Source organism: Phoxinus phoxinus, assembly GCF_949152265.1.
Source record: "Phoxinus phoxinus genome assembly, chromosome: 25".
In the NCBI taxonomy this organism is placed as follows: domain Eukaryota; kingdom Metazoa; phylum Chordata; class Actinopteri; order Cypriniformes; family Leuciscidae; genus Phoxinus; species Phoxinus phoxinus.
This window is the reverse complement of record NC_136900.1, coordinates 20,144,542-20,161,320: the sequence shown is the minus strand read 5'-3', so window position 1 is coordinate 20,161,320 and position 16,779 is coordinate 20,144,542. Positions and strand designations below refer to the sequence as shown.

The following is a 16,779-nucleotide window of genomic DNA, read 5'->3' as shown; positions in this document are numbered from 1 at the left end:
TATGTATTTGCTTGTCCTTCATATTTCACAGTATTGACTTTATAATGTCAAAGATTTAACCCAGAAATATATAGAATTATTATTATTTTTTTACATCTGTAAATGGTGTTTTATTTTATTTTTTAATATATACTCCGTAAAAAAAAAAAGTAACCTCTCCAAGTCAAAATATTCTAGTGACTGGTCACATCTAAAAAAAATTAATTGGCCCAAGTGAAATTCTGTAAAATAAATTGAATTAATTGATGCAATAGTCTGTTAACATTGGCTCAATGAGAAATAATATGTCAGACTAATTGAAAATTTAGATGAGACCAGTCACTAGAAAATTTTGACTTGGGGATGTAATTTTTTTTTTTACAGTGTATATATATATATATATATATATATATATATACACATACATGCTTTTATGGATAGAATGACACAAATTTAGACAATTTTATATGATATAAAAAATATATAATACATTAGTGGTAGTAGTATACCGGTAGATCAATTTGTATCCTGTCAATAACTTAAAAACAAAATAAACGTTCATGATGTTTTCTTACATAATTTGTATCCAATTAAATAAGAAATACTGACAATATTTAGAAAAATAGATGGACAGTTTTTGAACACATCATTACTGCCATCATAAAATGATGTCTGATTTTTCAACTGTTAGTAATGATCGACCATAAATAGCTTTGTACCTTAAAAAAGCCTCCGTACATTTGATCGCTAAATCATCTACTTCTGGATCAAACTTGTTTGCCAAAAGATGGTGTTGCCTCAAAATCCATTTCAAGTCCCCAGCTCCATAAATACACACCGCCCGTCTGTGTGTCCCAGTGCATGGTGGGTAGGGAGCCCCAGTCTTTAGATCTCCTTCATGGTAGCTCCACTTCACTAGACGAGCAATTGCGTTCATGTCCGATTGCTCGTACTTTCTGTTTGAAGGGTTTGATCCTGGTACTGAAGGCATCCGCTGTAGCGTAGCCCACATGTGCTCATCTGGACTGTATGTGTCTTTCTCCCATTCCATTAAATCTTGAATCTCTTTGCTTTTAAAGATGTGATCCACAAACTCTCTTGAAACCACAAAGTAAGCATTTCCTGAAAACATAGGGCTCTGGATTGGCGGGGGTGATTTTCTAACATCGGTCCGAATCACACCGTTCGTAACATCATGATGATACTGCCAGCGCCAATTTTTGGACTCTACGGACTCGGACTCCATACTGTTCTTTCCGTTCAGTAGTTTTAGAGTCTGAACCATTTCAGCATTGGTTTTAATGGGGAAATCAGTGCCACAGGTGTTGAGCAGATACCTCCACTGGACGGGTGACTTGAGCAGATCCTGCATGCAGTTGATGTCCGCTTGAACTCGAGACCAGGAGGCGTAGATCACATTCTCCAGTTTGCTGGCCACAAACACGTTGGTCAGACAGGACGCAATGGCCCTAACTGCTTCTTTAAAGGTCTCAGGAGACCTCTGGTCCACATGAACACAGTACACATTGTCAGGAGTGTAAATGGCTCTTAAGAGCCTTTCAAACATCTCAATCTTCTCATGGATCACCATGGAGTAAGCAATGGGAAAATCTCTCTCTTCTTTACTGAGAGAAAGCGTCAGAAACCCTCTGTCTCGGATGTAGGATGGACAATCCTGGGTTGCGTTGAGATAGAATGACTCGGGTAGCAGGGATGTTTTTTTTTTGGAGGCCAGGAGATTCCTGAAAATGTCCTTGTTCACTCCGTCCATGTCTCCTTGGATAATAGCAGAACAAGCCTGTAGTTCTCCAACATCCCACTTTAGTAAGTGATTCAAGACCGGCTCTTCTTTATTTGAACAATTTGTCCTTTGTTCTGGATGGTCCATCAAGAGGACGAACAAGGTTGTACTCACAGAAAGAATGGAGATAATTTTCAAAATCCTCTGATTGTTAAATGCCATGTTCATTTCTTTAAGATTATAACCTGCCAGGAGAGGAGACCTGTGTCAGTGAGGTTTAAAACAGTCTCTCTTGTTAATATACTAGAACAGTGTAGCAGGAAGTGAAATTCAGCAAATCACATACAAAGGGGAAGGACTAACCTCTGCAAAAAAAACATATAGAAATTGTAACACAGCAGAGGTGTGGATAGAAGGTGTGATCGTCTGATCTTAGTCAATAAGAGCATTGTCAAAAAGTAAACTTTCCACACCATGATATTTTGAAAACAAAATAAACATTTTGAAACATTAAGGAATATTTAAAGTAACAACTGTCATGTGTCTGATTTTAAACTAAGGTTGGCCTGTTAGAGGAAGCTGATTATCATATCTTTTGGTTACCAGATCTGTAGCTTTTCTGACATCGATATGTTAACTTTGTGTTTATATAGCTTAATGCCACTCCTTCAGCTAATTTAGTAATCTGTTTGCAGTTATAAGCATTTCCACACCCATTTTTTTATATATAGTTCTACAGAGGCATTATAATCTTGATGCTTCACTTGAGTTCATTCATTTAGTGTTGTTCTCTATACTACTTGTGCTGTACAAAGATGCTGCCCACTTTTGTCAGTCTAAAACTAATGAACATTTTGGGCAGGTTAAATGTAAGAGCATAGTTTCACAGAAAGAGATTAATGGATTATGTTACTTGTGTTCAACAAGTGTTGCTGTCACATACCAGTGGTTGAAGAAATGTTGCTGAACATGCAAAGCAGCCTGGAGACACATTTAGACGTTTGTGAGACATTTCGTAGTGTCTGAAACCACAGTGGAAATTATAAAGTGCACTCATTCAATACCATAATGTACTGCAATAAGAAGTGTCCAACTCATACACTCAATGACTAGAGAATATATATAGTATACTGTTAGGGTCACATCAAATTAACGTATGTGTCAATTGTTTATGTGAGATCTGGAGCCAAACTCATTTCTTTCTTAAGCTGTGACATCAAAGGCAACAGACATTCCATTGTCCTTTTGCACATAATGTGTTTCATCGTTGTCTGTTTAATTTACTGCCTTTTTGAAAAAAATATTTACTTAAAGATGAAGTATGTAGTTTCTGTGACACTAGTGTCACCTTCCCAACTCAAACATCACAATCACAGCTCTAACAGGTGCTTGAGAAAGCAAATCCCTGGTAAAAGTACGCTACTTTCAATAAAAGTCCATTTGGAATATTTTGTAGCTGTGTTGCTATGTGCCATGACTCATAAGCAATTGAGTCTAACACGCAAGAGAAAACGAAAGTGTCACTTGTAATAAACCCGTCCAACGTATCGCATTTTTTTACATGTTGCCAATACAACGTCAAAGTAAACTAAATAAACAGGAATACATGGTTTTCTGAATGAGCGCATGATAATGTTGTATTGGGGCAATTGTGGCCTAACGGTTAGAGAGTCGGACTTGTAACCTGAAGGTCGAGGGTTCGATTCTCGATTCTCAATAATAGCAGGAACGGCTGAGGTGAGGCCCTTTAACAAGGCACCTAACCCCCAATCGCTCCCCGGGCGCCGCAGTGAATGGCTGCCCACTGCTCCTAATGTGTGTGGACTAACTTGGTTAAATGCAGAGGACAAATTCCAAGTATGGGTTGCCTTGCTTAGATTTCACTTCACTTTATTGAAGCGTCCATTTTAGCGTGTAGCTTCAACCCATTCACTTTGACTTGTTCATGAGCCGTTTAATCTTACACAAATCCATTTTCAACTAAAAACTGAAAAAAGTTTTTGAAAACGATATCGTTTTCAAATGTACCCTAAATGCAGGGGATTTTGGCTATAGCAATTTCTCTGAAAAAGATTCATGAGTCATGACATTAATTCAAGCTTTGTCTTTCTTTTGCTTACTTTTGTCACTGGCTTTGTGTAGATTCTAAGAAGAATGCCATACAGTGCATAACACAATAGATGGTTATTACATTACTTCTGAGATTGCATGACCTTGCCTGTGTTTGTTTTAGAAACATGGGCCCATATAACAGATAATGAAATCTGGTTGTGCAGAATGGTATCATGGTAATTCCTCTCTGACAAACTTGATCCAGGAACAAGTTAAACTTGTTTAAATCGGATTGTGCAGAACAGTGACATCATCTCTAAGATGCTTAGAACAACGTACCTGACAAACCACTGTAAAAATATACCTAGGAAAAAGCTAGTTATAAAGTAAAGGGTGATCACTCAAAATATTCATGTAATGTAATCCATATAAATAAATAAAAACTACTTATGGCGGGGCTCTTCTACGTTTTTTAGGGCAAGGAAAAGCCAGTTATTTATATGTCAATTGCAATTTCGAGAGTGAATCACATATATGCATGTCACTTCTGAAATTTTGCAGTATTCAGTGATGTTCACAAGTCTTTCATCTGAAGTCAAGCCTGGAGTCTTTTTGACAAGTGAGACAGCTCCAGGCCTTGAACAGTCTGGACTTGTCCCATGATTCACTCCCTAAAATCATTGAATGAGACACATGTGGTGTGACCCTCTTGTTCTGATAGACATGTGTGTGTTGTGATGGTATTTGAATAACTAGGTTTGGTATCAGGTTGGTTAGCTTCAACTGAAAATGACTTCCTTGTAATCGGTTTCCATAAGGCACAATGTAAATGTACTAAAATATATTCCACAATTTTTACTAGATTTGTTGTATAAAAGGTGTAAATAAAGGTCCATTAAATTCTAAAAGAATAGTTCACAAAAAAATTAAAACTCATACAGTATTAAGTATATATTATATATATATATATATTTATATTTTATATATATATATATATATATATATATATATATATATATATATATATATATATATATATATATATTTTGCCTATAGCATAAAATTTGTGCTACAAGTCATAAGGTTTTTTAACAACACAAGGATGAGTACATTATGGCATATTTTAAATGTTTTGGGTGAACTGTAATTTGTTATGTGTCTTGTTAGATAAAGGTTTAATTGTTTTAATTTTGTAAAATATGAACATTAACACACACTACCATGCTTACCTATTGAGCTGAGAGCTTGCAGAAATTTCAATGAATGGTGATATCAGTAGTTGAGATGTTTCAAGCAAAGATTCAAACATAATTTAGAAGATAATGCTTTCAAAAAACATAAATTCACATTACCAGTCAGACATACTGCACGGATTGTTTCTTCTCAATACACAACACATTTAATCAGAGTGTGTGTGTGTGCGTATGTGTGTTTGTGTGCAACCCTATTATAGGGACAAAATGTCCCCACAAAGATGGCAATATCCAAAATCCTTGTGGGGATTTTATTGTTGTTGGGGAAAACAGCTTATAAATCAGACTAAGTGATGTTTTTTGAACATGTAAAAATGCAGAAAGTTTTTTGTGATAGGTAAGGTTAGTCTAGGGGGGTAGACAACACAGTTTGTACAGTATAAACAAAATCATTATGTCTATGTAAAGTCCCCATAAAACAGTCTGAAGAAATGAGACCTGTTGATCAAATCATCCCAGTCTCATCAGCTGGACTGAAAGAAGTTTCAGTGCTCTTAGGACACTGAAAACATGGCTCAGAGCAATGGTCACTGTGTTGCTGTGTGCCATGTCCAACAGGACAAACTGGACAGTATTGATGTGAAACAAATATGCCAAGAGTTAATTTCTGTTAAAGGGATAGTTCACTTCAGTGGCCATCTTTGAATGTGAGAAGGCAGAATCACTGGCTCCAATTTATATTTAAATGTATTTACTTTGATTATCCTTGTAATGTGCTGGAGAAAGCAGGCAAAGGCGAAGGCAAGGATCTATCTGCAGGGTTTTAATGAAATAACACATAGAACAAATAATAAAGAACACGAGGGACAAAGAAACAAAACCACGAGAAGGACCGAACTAGAAGCAACCATACATGTACAACAACTGATAAAGTAACAAGTGAAACACAAGGGCTATAAATACACAGGGGCAAACAAGCTTAACTAGATAATGAGGAAACAAGATACACCTGGGGAGACGAATCAACATGAAAAACTACATAGGACTACAAAACTTAGCACAAGACAGGAAATGACAAAAGTACACAAGACAAGTGGAACACAAGATAGGAATCATGACAATCCTAGTTATCTACAACAATACTTTGTACTCTTTTCTTCAAACCACCAAGTTAGGCATTCTGTCCAGACTTACTTTCTCGTTCTTCATGTTAAAAAAACAATTGGTATTGAGAGCATTTATGTTTAAAGCCCTAGTAGACTGGAATAATTTGCCTATTAGATCCATTACTTCATTTCGGTTGTTTAAACAATCTTTATTATTTTATTTAAAGTAGATTGCACATGCTATCATTGAAACTGTTGTTGTTGTTATGTGTGCTGTTGTTTATTTTTATTTTATTTATTTATTTATTGTTATTGCTAGAATTAATTTTATTGTTATTGCTATTTTTTTTATTTATTATTGTTGTTGTTTTGTTGTTTGCCTGTTTGATGATGTATTGTTAATTGTAATCTTGTTATGTTCCTTAAGTTATAATTGTTTCATTGAAAGGACCCCCTCGAAAACGAAATGATACATCTCAAGGGGTTAATCCTAATAAATAAATAATAGTTACCTGTAACATTACAGAATTAATGAATTATACTGTTAAGGTCAATATAGACTCAAAACCTTAATACATTATCCAATTAATTTCCTTATTCCTCCGCTTCTGGGGATGTCCCAACCAATCTTATAATCAAACCTACGCCCTTGGGACTAAGATGTAGTAAAAACTATTTGAATTTGAAGATCAAGGTAAATTGTACTTAATTTGTCTTCAGGGAAACATGTAAGTATCTTCTGTTGCTTCTGAATGGCAGTACTAAAGGAAAATAATATATATTTTAAAAAACTAAGACAAATTTGGGCATCTTCATCCTGTTCAAAAGTTTTCCCCCCCGGTTCCTACTGCATCGTGTTTCCTTCAGGAGCATCAGTGATTGTTTGAACCTTTTTAATAGTTGTCCTCAGTGTGTAAAGATGTATCTCAAAATCATACGGTCACTGCTGGAAAGGGTTCAAATATCGAAAAATATCTTTTATGCAAAATATTTTATTCAGGACAGTATGCATAGATGTTCCCTCTTATTTTGTAAAAATAATTAACATTTTGTAGATTCTGCAAGGTATATCAACTTTTGAGCATGACTGCATTGTTTACTGTCTTGTTTGATTTGAGAACGTGGAGAAATGTGGAAAGGAGACAGTAAGGAAACAATCAAAAATGAATTGAACCAGTAACATTTGGTTACTGGTTTGGGAGGGTGGAGTTATTGTATGTTATGTTCTTGCAAGTAAACTTCTACACAAAAATCACATTGTCATTGTGAATACTATACAACACTGCAATGTTATTCAATATTGTGTCATTCAATATTGTGTTATTCAATATTTTTTACAAACCAGTATCTGTACTTCTATTATTATAGAACAAAATAGAAAACTGTGCAAATTATATTTGCTTGTCCATATTCATGCACAGTATAATTAAATAAAATATATTAAAAAAACCATACTGACAATATTTAGAAAAAATTATAGACAGTGAACACATCACTACTGGCATCATAAAATAATGCCAGATTTTTCAACTGTTAGTAATAATCGACCATAAATAGCTTTGTACCTTAAAAAAGCCTCCGTACATTTGATCGCTACATCATCTACTTCTGGATCAAACTTGTTTGCCAAAAGATGGTGTTGCCTCAAAATCCATTTCAAGTCCCCAGCTCCATAGACACATACCCCCCGTCTGTACATCCCAGTGCATGGTGGGTAGGGAGCCCCACTCTTTAGATCTCCTTCATGGTAGCTCCACTTCACTAGTCGAGCAATTGCGTTCATGTCCGATTTATCATACTTTCTGTTTGAAGGGTTTGATCCTGGTACTGAAGGCATCCGCTGTAGCGTAGCCCACATGTGCTCATCTGGACTGTATGTGTCTTTCTCCCATTCCATTAAATCTTGAATCTCTTTGCTTTTAAAGATGTGATCCACAAACTCTCTTGAAACCACAAAGTAAGCATTTCCTGAGAACATAGGGCTCTGGATTGGCGGGGGTGATTTTCTAACATCGGTCCGAATCACACCGTTCGTAACATCATGATGATACTGCCAGCGGCCATTTTTGGACTCTACGGACTCGGACTCCAAACTGTTCTTTCCGTTCAGGAGTTTTAGAGTCTGAACCATTTCAGCATTGGTTTTAATGGGGAAATCAGTGCCACAGGTGTTGAGCAGATACCTCCACTGGACGGGTGACTTGAGCAGATCCTGCATGCAGTTGATGTCCGCTTGAACTCGAGACCAGGAGGCGTAGATCACATTCTCCAGTTTGCTGGCCACAAACACGTTGGTCAGACAGGACGCAATGGCCCTAACTGCTTCTTTAAAGGTCTCAGGAGACCTCTGGTCCACATGAACACAGTACACATTGTCAGGAGTGTAAATGGCTCTTAAGAGCCTTTCAAACATCTCAATCTTCTCATGGATCACCATGGAGTAAGCAATGGGAAAATCTCTCTCCTCTTTACTGAGAGAAAGCGTCAGAAACCCTCTGTCTCGGATGTAGGATGGACAATCCTTGGTTGCGTTGAGATAGAATGACTCGGGTAGCAGGGATGGTTTTTTTTTGGAGGCCAGGAGATTCCTGAAAATGTCCTTGTCCACTCCGTCCATGTCTCCTTGGATAATAGCAGAACAAGCCTGTAGTTCTCCAACATCCTGCTTTAGTAAGTGATTCAAGACCGGCTCTTCTTTATTTGAACAATTTGTCCTTTGTTCTGGATGGTTCATTAAGAGGACGAACAAGGTTGTACTCACAGAAAGAATGGAGATAATTTGCAAAATCCTCTGATTGTTAAATACCATGTTCATTTCTTTAAGATTATAACCTGCCAGGAGAGGAGACCTGTGTCAGTGATATTTAAAACAGCCTCTCTTGTTAATATACTAGAACAGTGTAGGAAGTGAAAGCAAGCAAATCACATACAAAGGGGAAGGACTAACCTCTGCAAAAAAAAACATACCAGTGGTTGAAGAAATGTTGCTGAATATGCAAATCAGCCTGGAGACACATTTAGACGTTTGTGAGACATTTCGTAGTGTCTGAAACCACAGTGGATAAAGTGCACTCATTCAATACCATAATGTACTGCAATAAGAAGTGTCCAACTCATACACTCAATGACTAGAGAATATATATAGCATACTGTTAGGGTCACATCAAATTAACGTATGTGTCAATTGTTTATGTGAGATCTGGAGCCAAACTCATTTCTTTCTAAAGCTGTGACATCAAAGGCAACAGACATTCCATTGTCCTTTTGCATATAATGTGTTTCATCGTTGTCTGTTTAATTTACTGCCTTTTTGAAAAAAAATATTTACTTAAAGATGAAGTATGTAGTTTCTGTGACACTAGTGTCACCTTCCCCAACTCAAACATCACAATCACAGCTCTAACGGGTGCTTGAGAAAGCATATCTCTGGTAAAAGTACGCAATTTTCAATAAAAGTCCATTTGGAATATTTTGTAGCTGTGTTGCTATGTGCCATGACTCATAAGCAATTGAGTCTAACACGCAAGAGGAAACGAAAGTGTCTCACTTATAATAAACCCGTCCAACGTATCGCATTTTTTTACATGTTGCCAATACAACGTCAAAGTAAACTAAATAAGCAGGAATAGGCCTACATGGTTTTCTGAATGAGCGCATGATGATGTTGTATTAGGGGCAATTGTGGCCTAATGGTTAGAGAATCGGACTTGTAACCTGAAGGTCGAGGGTTCGATTCTCAATAACGGCAGGAAACGGCTGAGGTGAGGCCCTTTAACAAGGCGCCTAATGGCGCTTTTCCACTGCATGGTACGATACGGCACGCTTTGGCGCGTTTCCATTGCATGGTACGGTACGGCTCGGTTCGGTATGGCGCATTTCCACTGCATGGTACGGTACGGCACGGCTCGCTTCGGCTCGCTTTAAATGGTACCACCTCTGTTGAGGTTCCAAGCGTACCGTACCGATACTAAATGTGACGTGAAAACACTGCAGATCACTGATTGGTCAGACAGAATCGTCACTTCAGCATCATTGTATTTGCGATACGAGACACGACTAAATCCGCTAGATTTAAATAGCCAGACAACAGCCAACGCGGTAGCACCTGTTTTTAGAGTATTTACTTGACAAAAGAAGTAAAAAAAAAAATAAAAAAAAAATGGCTGAATCGTGGTCAGTGGACGAGGTGCAGACGTTCCTCTCGTTGGTTGCCGAGGAGCGGATCCAGCGAGAGCTGGATGGGGCAATACGGAATGAAAAAGTGTTCCAAGAAGTAGCACAGCTCTTAGCCGCACACGGCTACCACCGGACCCAGGGATGTAGTAGAGGCTAAACGCACGTAAACGCCGTTTGGGCACCTCCCAAAATTCTGAAATAGCGTTTATCCACCTCCAAAGTGCGTTTATCCACCTCCAAAGTGCGTTTATCCACCTCTATAGCATATAGTTCCTAAGCCATTTTAAATTAAGCTTAGGCTATTAGTTTCGTTCATTATTAGTTTCAGAGGTTAAACCTAAGACGAAGTCTTTTATATTGCGCTGCATTACTGTCAGTAGCCGCACGGGTTAGCTAGACCAGTGGTTCCCAAACCTGTCCTGAAAGACCCACAACACTGCACGTTTTCTTTGTCTCCCTAATCAAACACACCTGATTCAACTCATCAGCTCATTATCACATGGGTTAATGAGCTGATGAGTGTAATCAGGTGTGTTTGATTAGGGAGACAAAGAAAACGTGCAGTGTTGTGGGTCCTTCAGGCCAGGTTTGGGAACCAGTGAGCTAGACCATAATAATACAGGGCTAGCCTAAGATTATCACAAATAAACACAAGATTTTGACGCATATCCAAGCGTTTGTGGAGCGGAGTGTGAGCGCGCACTGCATGGCACGGACGCGCGGGCGCGAACACTTGCATTTCCCTATCAACAGTGAAACAATTAAAAATACTCTATCATTTCTGGTCATACAGAAACTAATAATACATTATTCGCAACTACTTTTATTTGTGTAAACTCGCAATAACAAGAAAACGTTGTGCTTTTGTCAAATCAAATAAAACAATCAGCCGCGCTTTCATGATCTCCGTGAACTGGAGCGCGAGAACTGAAACTAAATATAACCTATATAGGCTAAAACTTGAAATGTCCCCTTTAAAACGAACATAGTTTCACAGAAAGAGATTAATGGATTATGTTACTTGTGTTCAACAAGTGTTGCTGTCACATACCAGTGGTTGAAGAAATGTTGCTGAATATGCAAAGCAGCCTGGAGACACATTTAGACGTTTGTGAGACATTTCGTAGTGTCTGAAACCACAGTGGATAAAGTGCACTCATTCAATACCATAATGTACTGCAATAAGAAGTGTCCCACTCATACACTCAATGACTAGAGAATATATATAGCATACTGTTAGGGTCACATCAAATTAACGTATGTGTCAATTGTTTATGTGAGATCTGGAGCCAAACTCATTTCTTTCTAAAGCTGTGACATCAAAGGCAACAGACATTCCATTGTCCTTTTGCATATAATGTGTTTCATCGTTGTCTGTTTAATTTACTGCCTTTTTGAAAAAAAATATTTACTTAAAGATGAAGTATGTAGTTTCTGTGACACTAGTGTCACCTTCCCCAACTCAAACATCACAATCACAGCTCTAACAGGTGCTTGAGAAAGCATATCTCTGGTAAAAGTACGCTACTTTCAATAAAAGTCCATTTGGAATATTTTGTAGCTGTGTTGCTATGTGCCATGACTCATAAGCAATTGAGTCTAACATGCAAGAGAAAACGAAAGTGTCTCACTTATAATAAACCCGTCCAACGTATCGCATTTTTTTACATGTTGCCAATACAACGTCAAAGTAAACTAAATAAACAGGAATACATGGTTTTCTGAATTTTGAGATTTTGACGCATATCCAAGCGTTTGTGGAGCGGAGTGTGAGCGCGCACTGCATGGCACGGACGTGCGGGCGCGAACACTTGCATTTCCCTATCAACAGTGAAACAATTAAAAATACTCTATCATTTCTGGTCATACAGAAACTAATAATACATTATTCGCAACTACTTTTATTTGTGTAAACTCGCAATAACAAGAAAACATTGTGCTTTTGTCAAATCAAATAAAACAATCAGCCGCGCTTTCATGATCTCCGTGAACAGGAGCGCGAGAACTGAAACTAAATATAACCTATATAGGCTAAAGCTTGAAATGTCCACTTTAAAACGAACAAATTCGAATCGAAAGCTAATACCTTCTGATTATGTAATGCGTATGAAAGGTGCATTTCTCTCTAAAGGCGCATCCGCTTAACAGCGGAGATGGAGATATGTTTTTAGCCGACACTGATTTAGAAAACAATAGTTTATTAATAAACAATTAAAATGCCTCGTTATTTTTTTCAGACACATTTATTATCATTAGCCTATAAATCACCTTTCTGTAGGCTGTGGTTCCAGAGATATATGGCTCTTCTCATTCAGCACTGCAGGAATAATATAATTTCCAGGTTCTAATTTTGTCTTAGAAAAGACAATCATCAAATGATAGCCTATAGCGATGTCATCAGGATATAAATACACCGTAGGCAGTGGCCCACCTTACCACCAGAATTTATAGTTTACCCACCTCTTTTTTTACCACTACATCTCTGACCGGACCTACGGTGTAGAGAAAATAAAATAAAAATTAAAAAGTGACTACCGAGCCAGTAGAGGCGGCAACTATTAACGATCAGTGCCACCCACTTTGAAGCGGTACTAACTGTAGTGGAAAAGCAACCGAGCTAAAGCGAACCGAACCGTGCCGTACCGAGTTGAGTCGTACCACGCAGTGGAAAAGCGAAGCGAGCCGAACCGTTCCGCGCCGAGTCGAACCGTACCGAGCCGAACCGAGCCGTACCATGCAGTGGAAAAGCGCCATAACACCCAATCGCTCCCTGGGTGCCACAGTGAATGGCTGCCCGCTGCTCCTAATGTGTGTGCACTAACTTGGTTAAATGCAGAGGACCAAATTCCAAGTATGGGTTGCCTTGCTTAGATTTCACTTCACTTCACTTTATTGAAGCGTCCATTTTAGCGTGTAGCTTCGACCCATTCACTGTGACATGTTCATGAGCCGTTTAATCTTTGAAGGCCTAAGGGGCCTTTTACACAAATCCATTTTCAACTAAAAACTGAAAAAAGTTTTTGAAAACGATACCGTTTTCAAATGTACCCTAAATGCAGGGAATTTTGGCTATAGCAAATTCTCTGAAAAAGATTCACGAATCATGAAATAAATTCATGCTTTGTCTTTCTTTTGCTTACTTTTGTCACTGGCTTTGTGTAGATTCTAAGAAGAATGCAATACAGTGCATAACACAATAGATGGTTATTACATTACTTCTGAGATTGCATGACCTTGCCTGTGTTTGTTTTAGAAACCGTCTCATGGGCCCATATAACAGATAATGAAATCTGGTTGTGCAGAATGGTATCATGGTAATTCCTCTCTGACAAAGTTGATCCAGGAACAAGTTAAACTTGTTTAAAGCAGATTGTGCAGAACAGTAACATCATCACTAAGATGCTTAGAACAACGTACCTGACAAACCACTGTAAAAATATACCTAGGAAAAAGCTAGTTATAAAGTAAAGGGTGATCACTCCAAATATTCATGTAATGTAATTTATAGAAATAAATAAAAACTACTTATGGCGGGGCTCTTCAACTGTTTTTAAGGGCAAGGAAAAGCCAGTTATTTCTGTCAATTGCAATTTCGAGAGTGAATCACATACTGTATATGCATGTCACTTCTGAAATGTTTGCAGTATTCAGTGATCTTCACAAGTCTTTCATCTGAAGTCAAGCCTGGAGTCTTTTGTTACGAGTCCGAGTCTCAAGTTGTTTCATGCCTTACTCAAAAAAAAGATATATGTATTCTTATGCTCAAAACTCCTATTTTAACCTAGTTGTATTATATATACAAAATATATGATCTTTCTATCACTTGCTTTGTTTGTAATAAAGGTCCTAAGATGTACAAAACAATCATCCTGGCAACAAGACGGGTAGTCATTCTCAAAACAATTGCTAAGTGGATGCAAGATGGTGCCAGTCACGGTTTGTTATATAGCAGATAGCTATACACCTTGTTATTAAAGCACTGTCTTTAGAGACAGGATTTCAAAGCTCAACTGGCGGTTTAAAGGGAGCTCGCTGCAGACCAGAAAGAACCACATGTCCACATTCTAGCGCCAGATCTCCTCTTATTTTTCACAAATGAATGGAAATGGTATTGTCAACTAGAGAAGTTTAATGTTTATCAGATATATCTTTACCCCATTGAAAAGAGTCATGTGATCATAGTAGGTGTCTACCTGAGTTGACGTCATTCGCCACCGTCGCTTTTTCAATGATGTACAACTCGCATTGGCTGTGTCCCAATTCAGGGGCTGCATCCTTCGGCTCAGACTTCAAAGGCTGCAAGGATCGGACTGAGCGTTGTTAAATGAGGGCCTGGAGGACTGTTCTTGTCGCCTAGCAACTGACAGCTGCCGTTGACAAACGTTTGGACTTTTTTTAAAAGTTATATTCAACTGCCTAAAAAAAAAAAACAGGGCCCACAACCAGTCTAAATATGTTACTTTGGTCCATTTATGTAAGAAAGAGTATAACCGTAACATTTTAGAACGTTTGTCATTTATAAGTAACTATGCAGGAAGTAATGCAGGACTAATGAGTAGTACATTAAGACTTCAGCTACTATTAACTAGAAACAAGCTTAACTAATCAGTAAGTAATATCGAATTTAGGACTAAGCAGCTTCTTATTAGGAAATCAATAATTACTTAATGAGATTGGCATCATTAAGAACTTATTATGACCAACTATAAAGAATTACCAATTCATTACTAATCACAACATTAGCGTGTCTGAGATGTTAGCAATTGTCTTTTTTTACTCTCAACGTGGTCATAAAATGCATCACTAATTACTTAAGTGTTGCCTAATCACTCTTCAAGGACTACTAGATGTTTTTCACTTTAAAATAATGGTCCAGATCACTAGTTCCTGCATAGTGAATAGGTAAAACTTGAGTAATACATTTTATGACTATATTCAGAGTAAAAATGATGACTGGTTACGTCTCAGACACACAATAATGTTCTTTATAATTTGTCAGTTGATAGTTATTAATGAGGCTAATCTCATTAAAGTCCCTGTAAAGTCAAAATTAAGTGGGCACAGACAAATTTGTTATTAGCCACCCAGCCCAATTTGAATGATAAAAAAGCAGATGTAGCACCCTCACCGCCTGATGAGGGGAGATGTATTAAACACACAGGACACGGAGCTGCTGCTTCAATCATGAGAGTATGTGTATTGTTTGAGCAGCGCGATGTTGAGCACCAATGTTCGGTTGAAACGTTCAACTTGCCCATTTCCCCCGGGGATGATATGGCGTGGTCCTTGATCCAGCAACCCCACAACTCTTCTTCAACTGAGCAACCAACTGGTTTTCAAACTCCCCTCCTTGGTCATGATGAATTCTTTGTGGGAACCCAAACTTCAGAGCGTAGTCATTAAACAACTTGTCAACAACAGTTTTAGCCGATTTTTAGGTAGTTGCATATAGGCTTGTGCAAATCGTGTGAAGTGGTCAACTACAATTAGGATATACTCATACCCTCCTCTACATTTATCCAGGTGTAAGAAGTCAATGGAAACAAGCTCGAACGGTTGAGTAGTGACAATATTCTGGAGCGGTGCTCTGGCCTCCCAACATGGTTTCTTCTGTTTCAGGGAGGCATGACTGGTCTGTGTGTCATTAACTGCAGATATACTGCTCCTATCACCTCAAGCTTCAGATCCTCTACGTCACTGTTCTTCAACCCTGCTCCTGAAGGACCCCCCAACACTGGGGTCAATAATGAAAGGGAGAGAGAGAGAGTTTATGGATAAGACTTTAATGCGCACTTCTTATTCTGTGTTTATTCAGCTCTTACAGTGATTTTCTGGAGTAAAACTGGCACTTCATCTTTTGTGTGATGTACAATAAACTTCATTGAACTCATCAGTAGCCGTCTGTTTGGCCATCAGATGACAAATACATTATAACCGCAATTAAACTAAACTATACCTGTTCTATTTCCATACAGCGTATATTCTCTGACTCTGTGGGGATTATTGTCTGACTCCGGGTCGAAATGAACACTACTGAGAGTTTTTGTTTTGATAAATCATTCCATGAGATGAGATTGCACTGAGAGAGCGCAAGCTCGTGAGGCTCCGCCCTCTGGGCCGACAGCAGCAGCTCATTTGTATTTAAAGGGATACACACTAAAACGGTGTGTTTTTCTGAGCCCCAAAATGTGACAATTTAAACAAGCTGTAAAAAAAAAAATTGAGCTAAACCTTCACATACACACTCTGGGGACATCAGAGACTTATTTTAAATCTTGTGAAAAGGGGCGTGCCCTTAATGAAACTATTTTTTTTCACAACAGTTAAACAAAAACAAAAAGTTTAATTAATTAGTAATCTTAAGCACTTTACACACTATTCATGTTAACATTATTGTAAATGTAAAAAAGTGCATCAAAATAATATATGGATCGAAGTTTAATGAAATTTATATTACATTAAATAATGATCTGTTAATCATTATGTTGTGTTTATTTAAACTTTAATAAGCATATTATCTCATATCTATTTG

At 37.8% G+C, this 16,779-nt stretch overlaps 2 protein-coding genes across 2 annotated transcripts; both read right to left on the bottom strand.

Moving 5' to 3' along the window:
• Positions 1-433: 433 nt before the first annotated feature.
• LOC306993690 (beta-1,3-galactosyl-O-glycosyl-glycoprotein beta-1,6-N-acetylglucosaminyltransferase 3-like) lies at positions 434-2,183 on the bottom strand. Its single transcript, XM_079603687.1, has one exon. It carries the CDS (start codon positions 1,946-1,948, stop codon positions 638-640), a length of 1,311 nt encoding a protein of 436 aa, XP_079459813.1. The 5' UTR covers positions 1,949-2,183; the 3' UTR covers positions 434-637.
• Positions 2,184-7,575: 5,392 nt separating this feature from the next.
• Positions 7,576-8,912, bottom strand: LOC306994018 (beta-1,3-galactosyl-O-glycosyl-glycoprotein beta-1,6-N-acetylglucosaminyltransferase 3-like; the record flags this gene model as incomplete). Its single annotated transcript, XM_079604292.1, has 1 exon — positions 7,576-8,912. Exon 1 carries the CDS (start codon positions 8,884-8,886, stop codon positions 7,576-7,578), a length of 1,311 nt encoding a protein of 436 aa, XP_079460418.1. The 5' UTR covers positions 8,887-8,912.
• Positions 8,913-16,779: the final 7,867 nt, after the last annotated feature.

Bases quoted from the DNA above. Each gene is read 5' to 3' on its own strand.
- LOC306993690 (XM_079603687.1), bottom strand. From the start codon at position 1,948: ATGAACATGGCATTTAACAATCAGAGGATTTTGAAAATTATCTCCATT.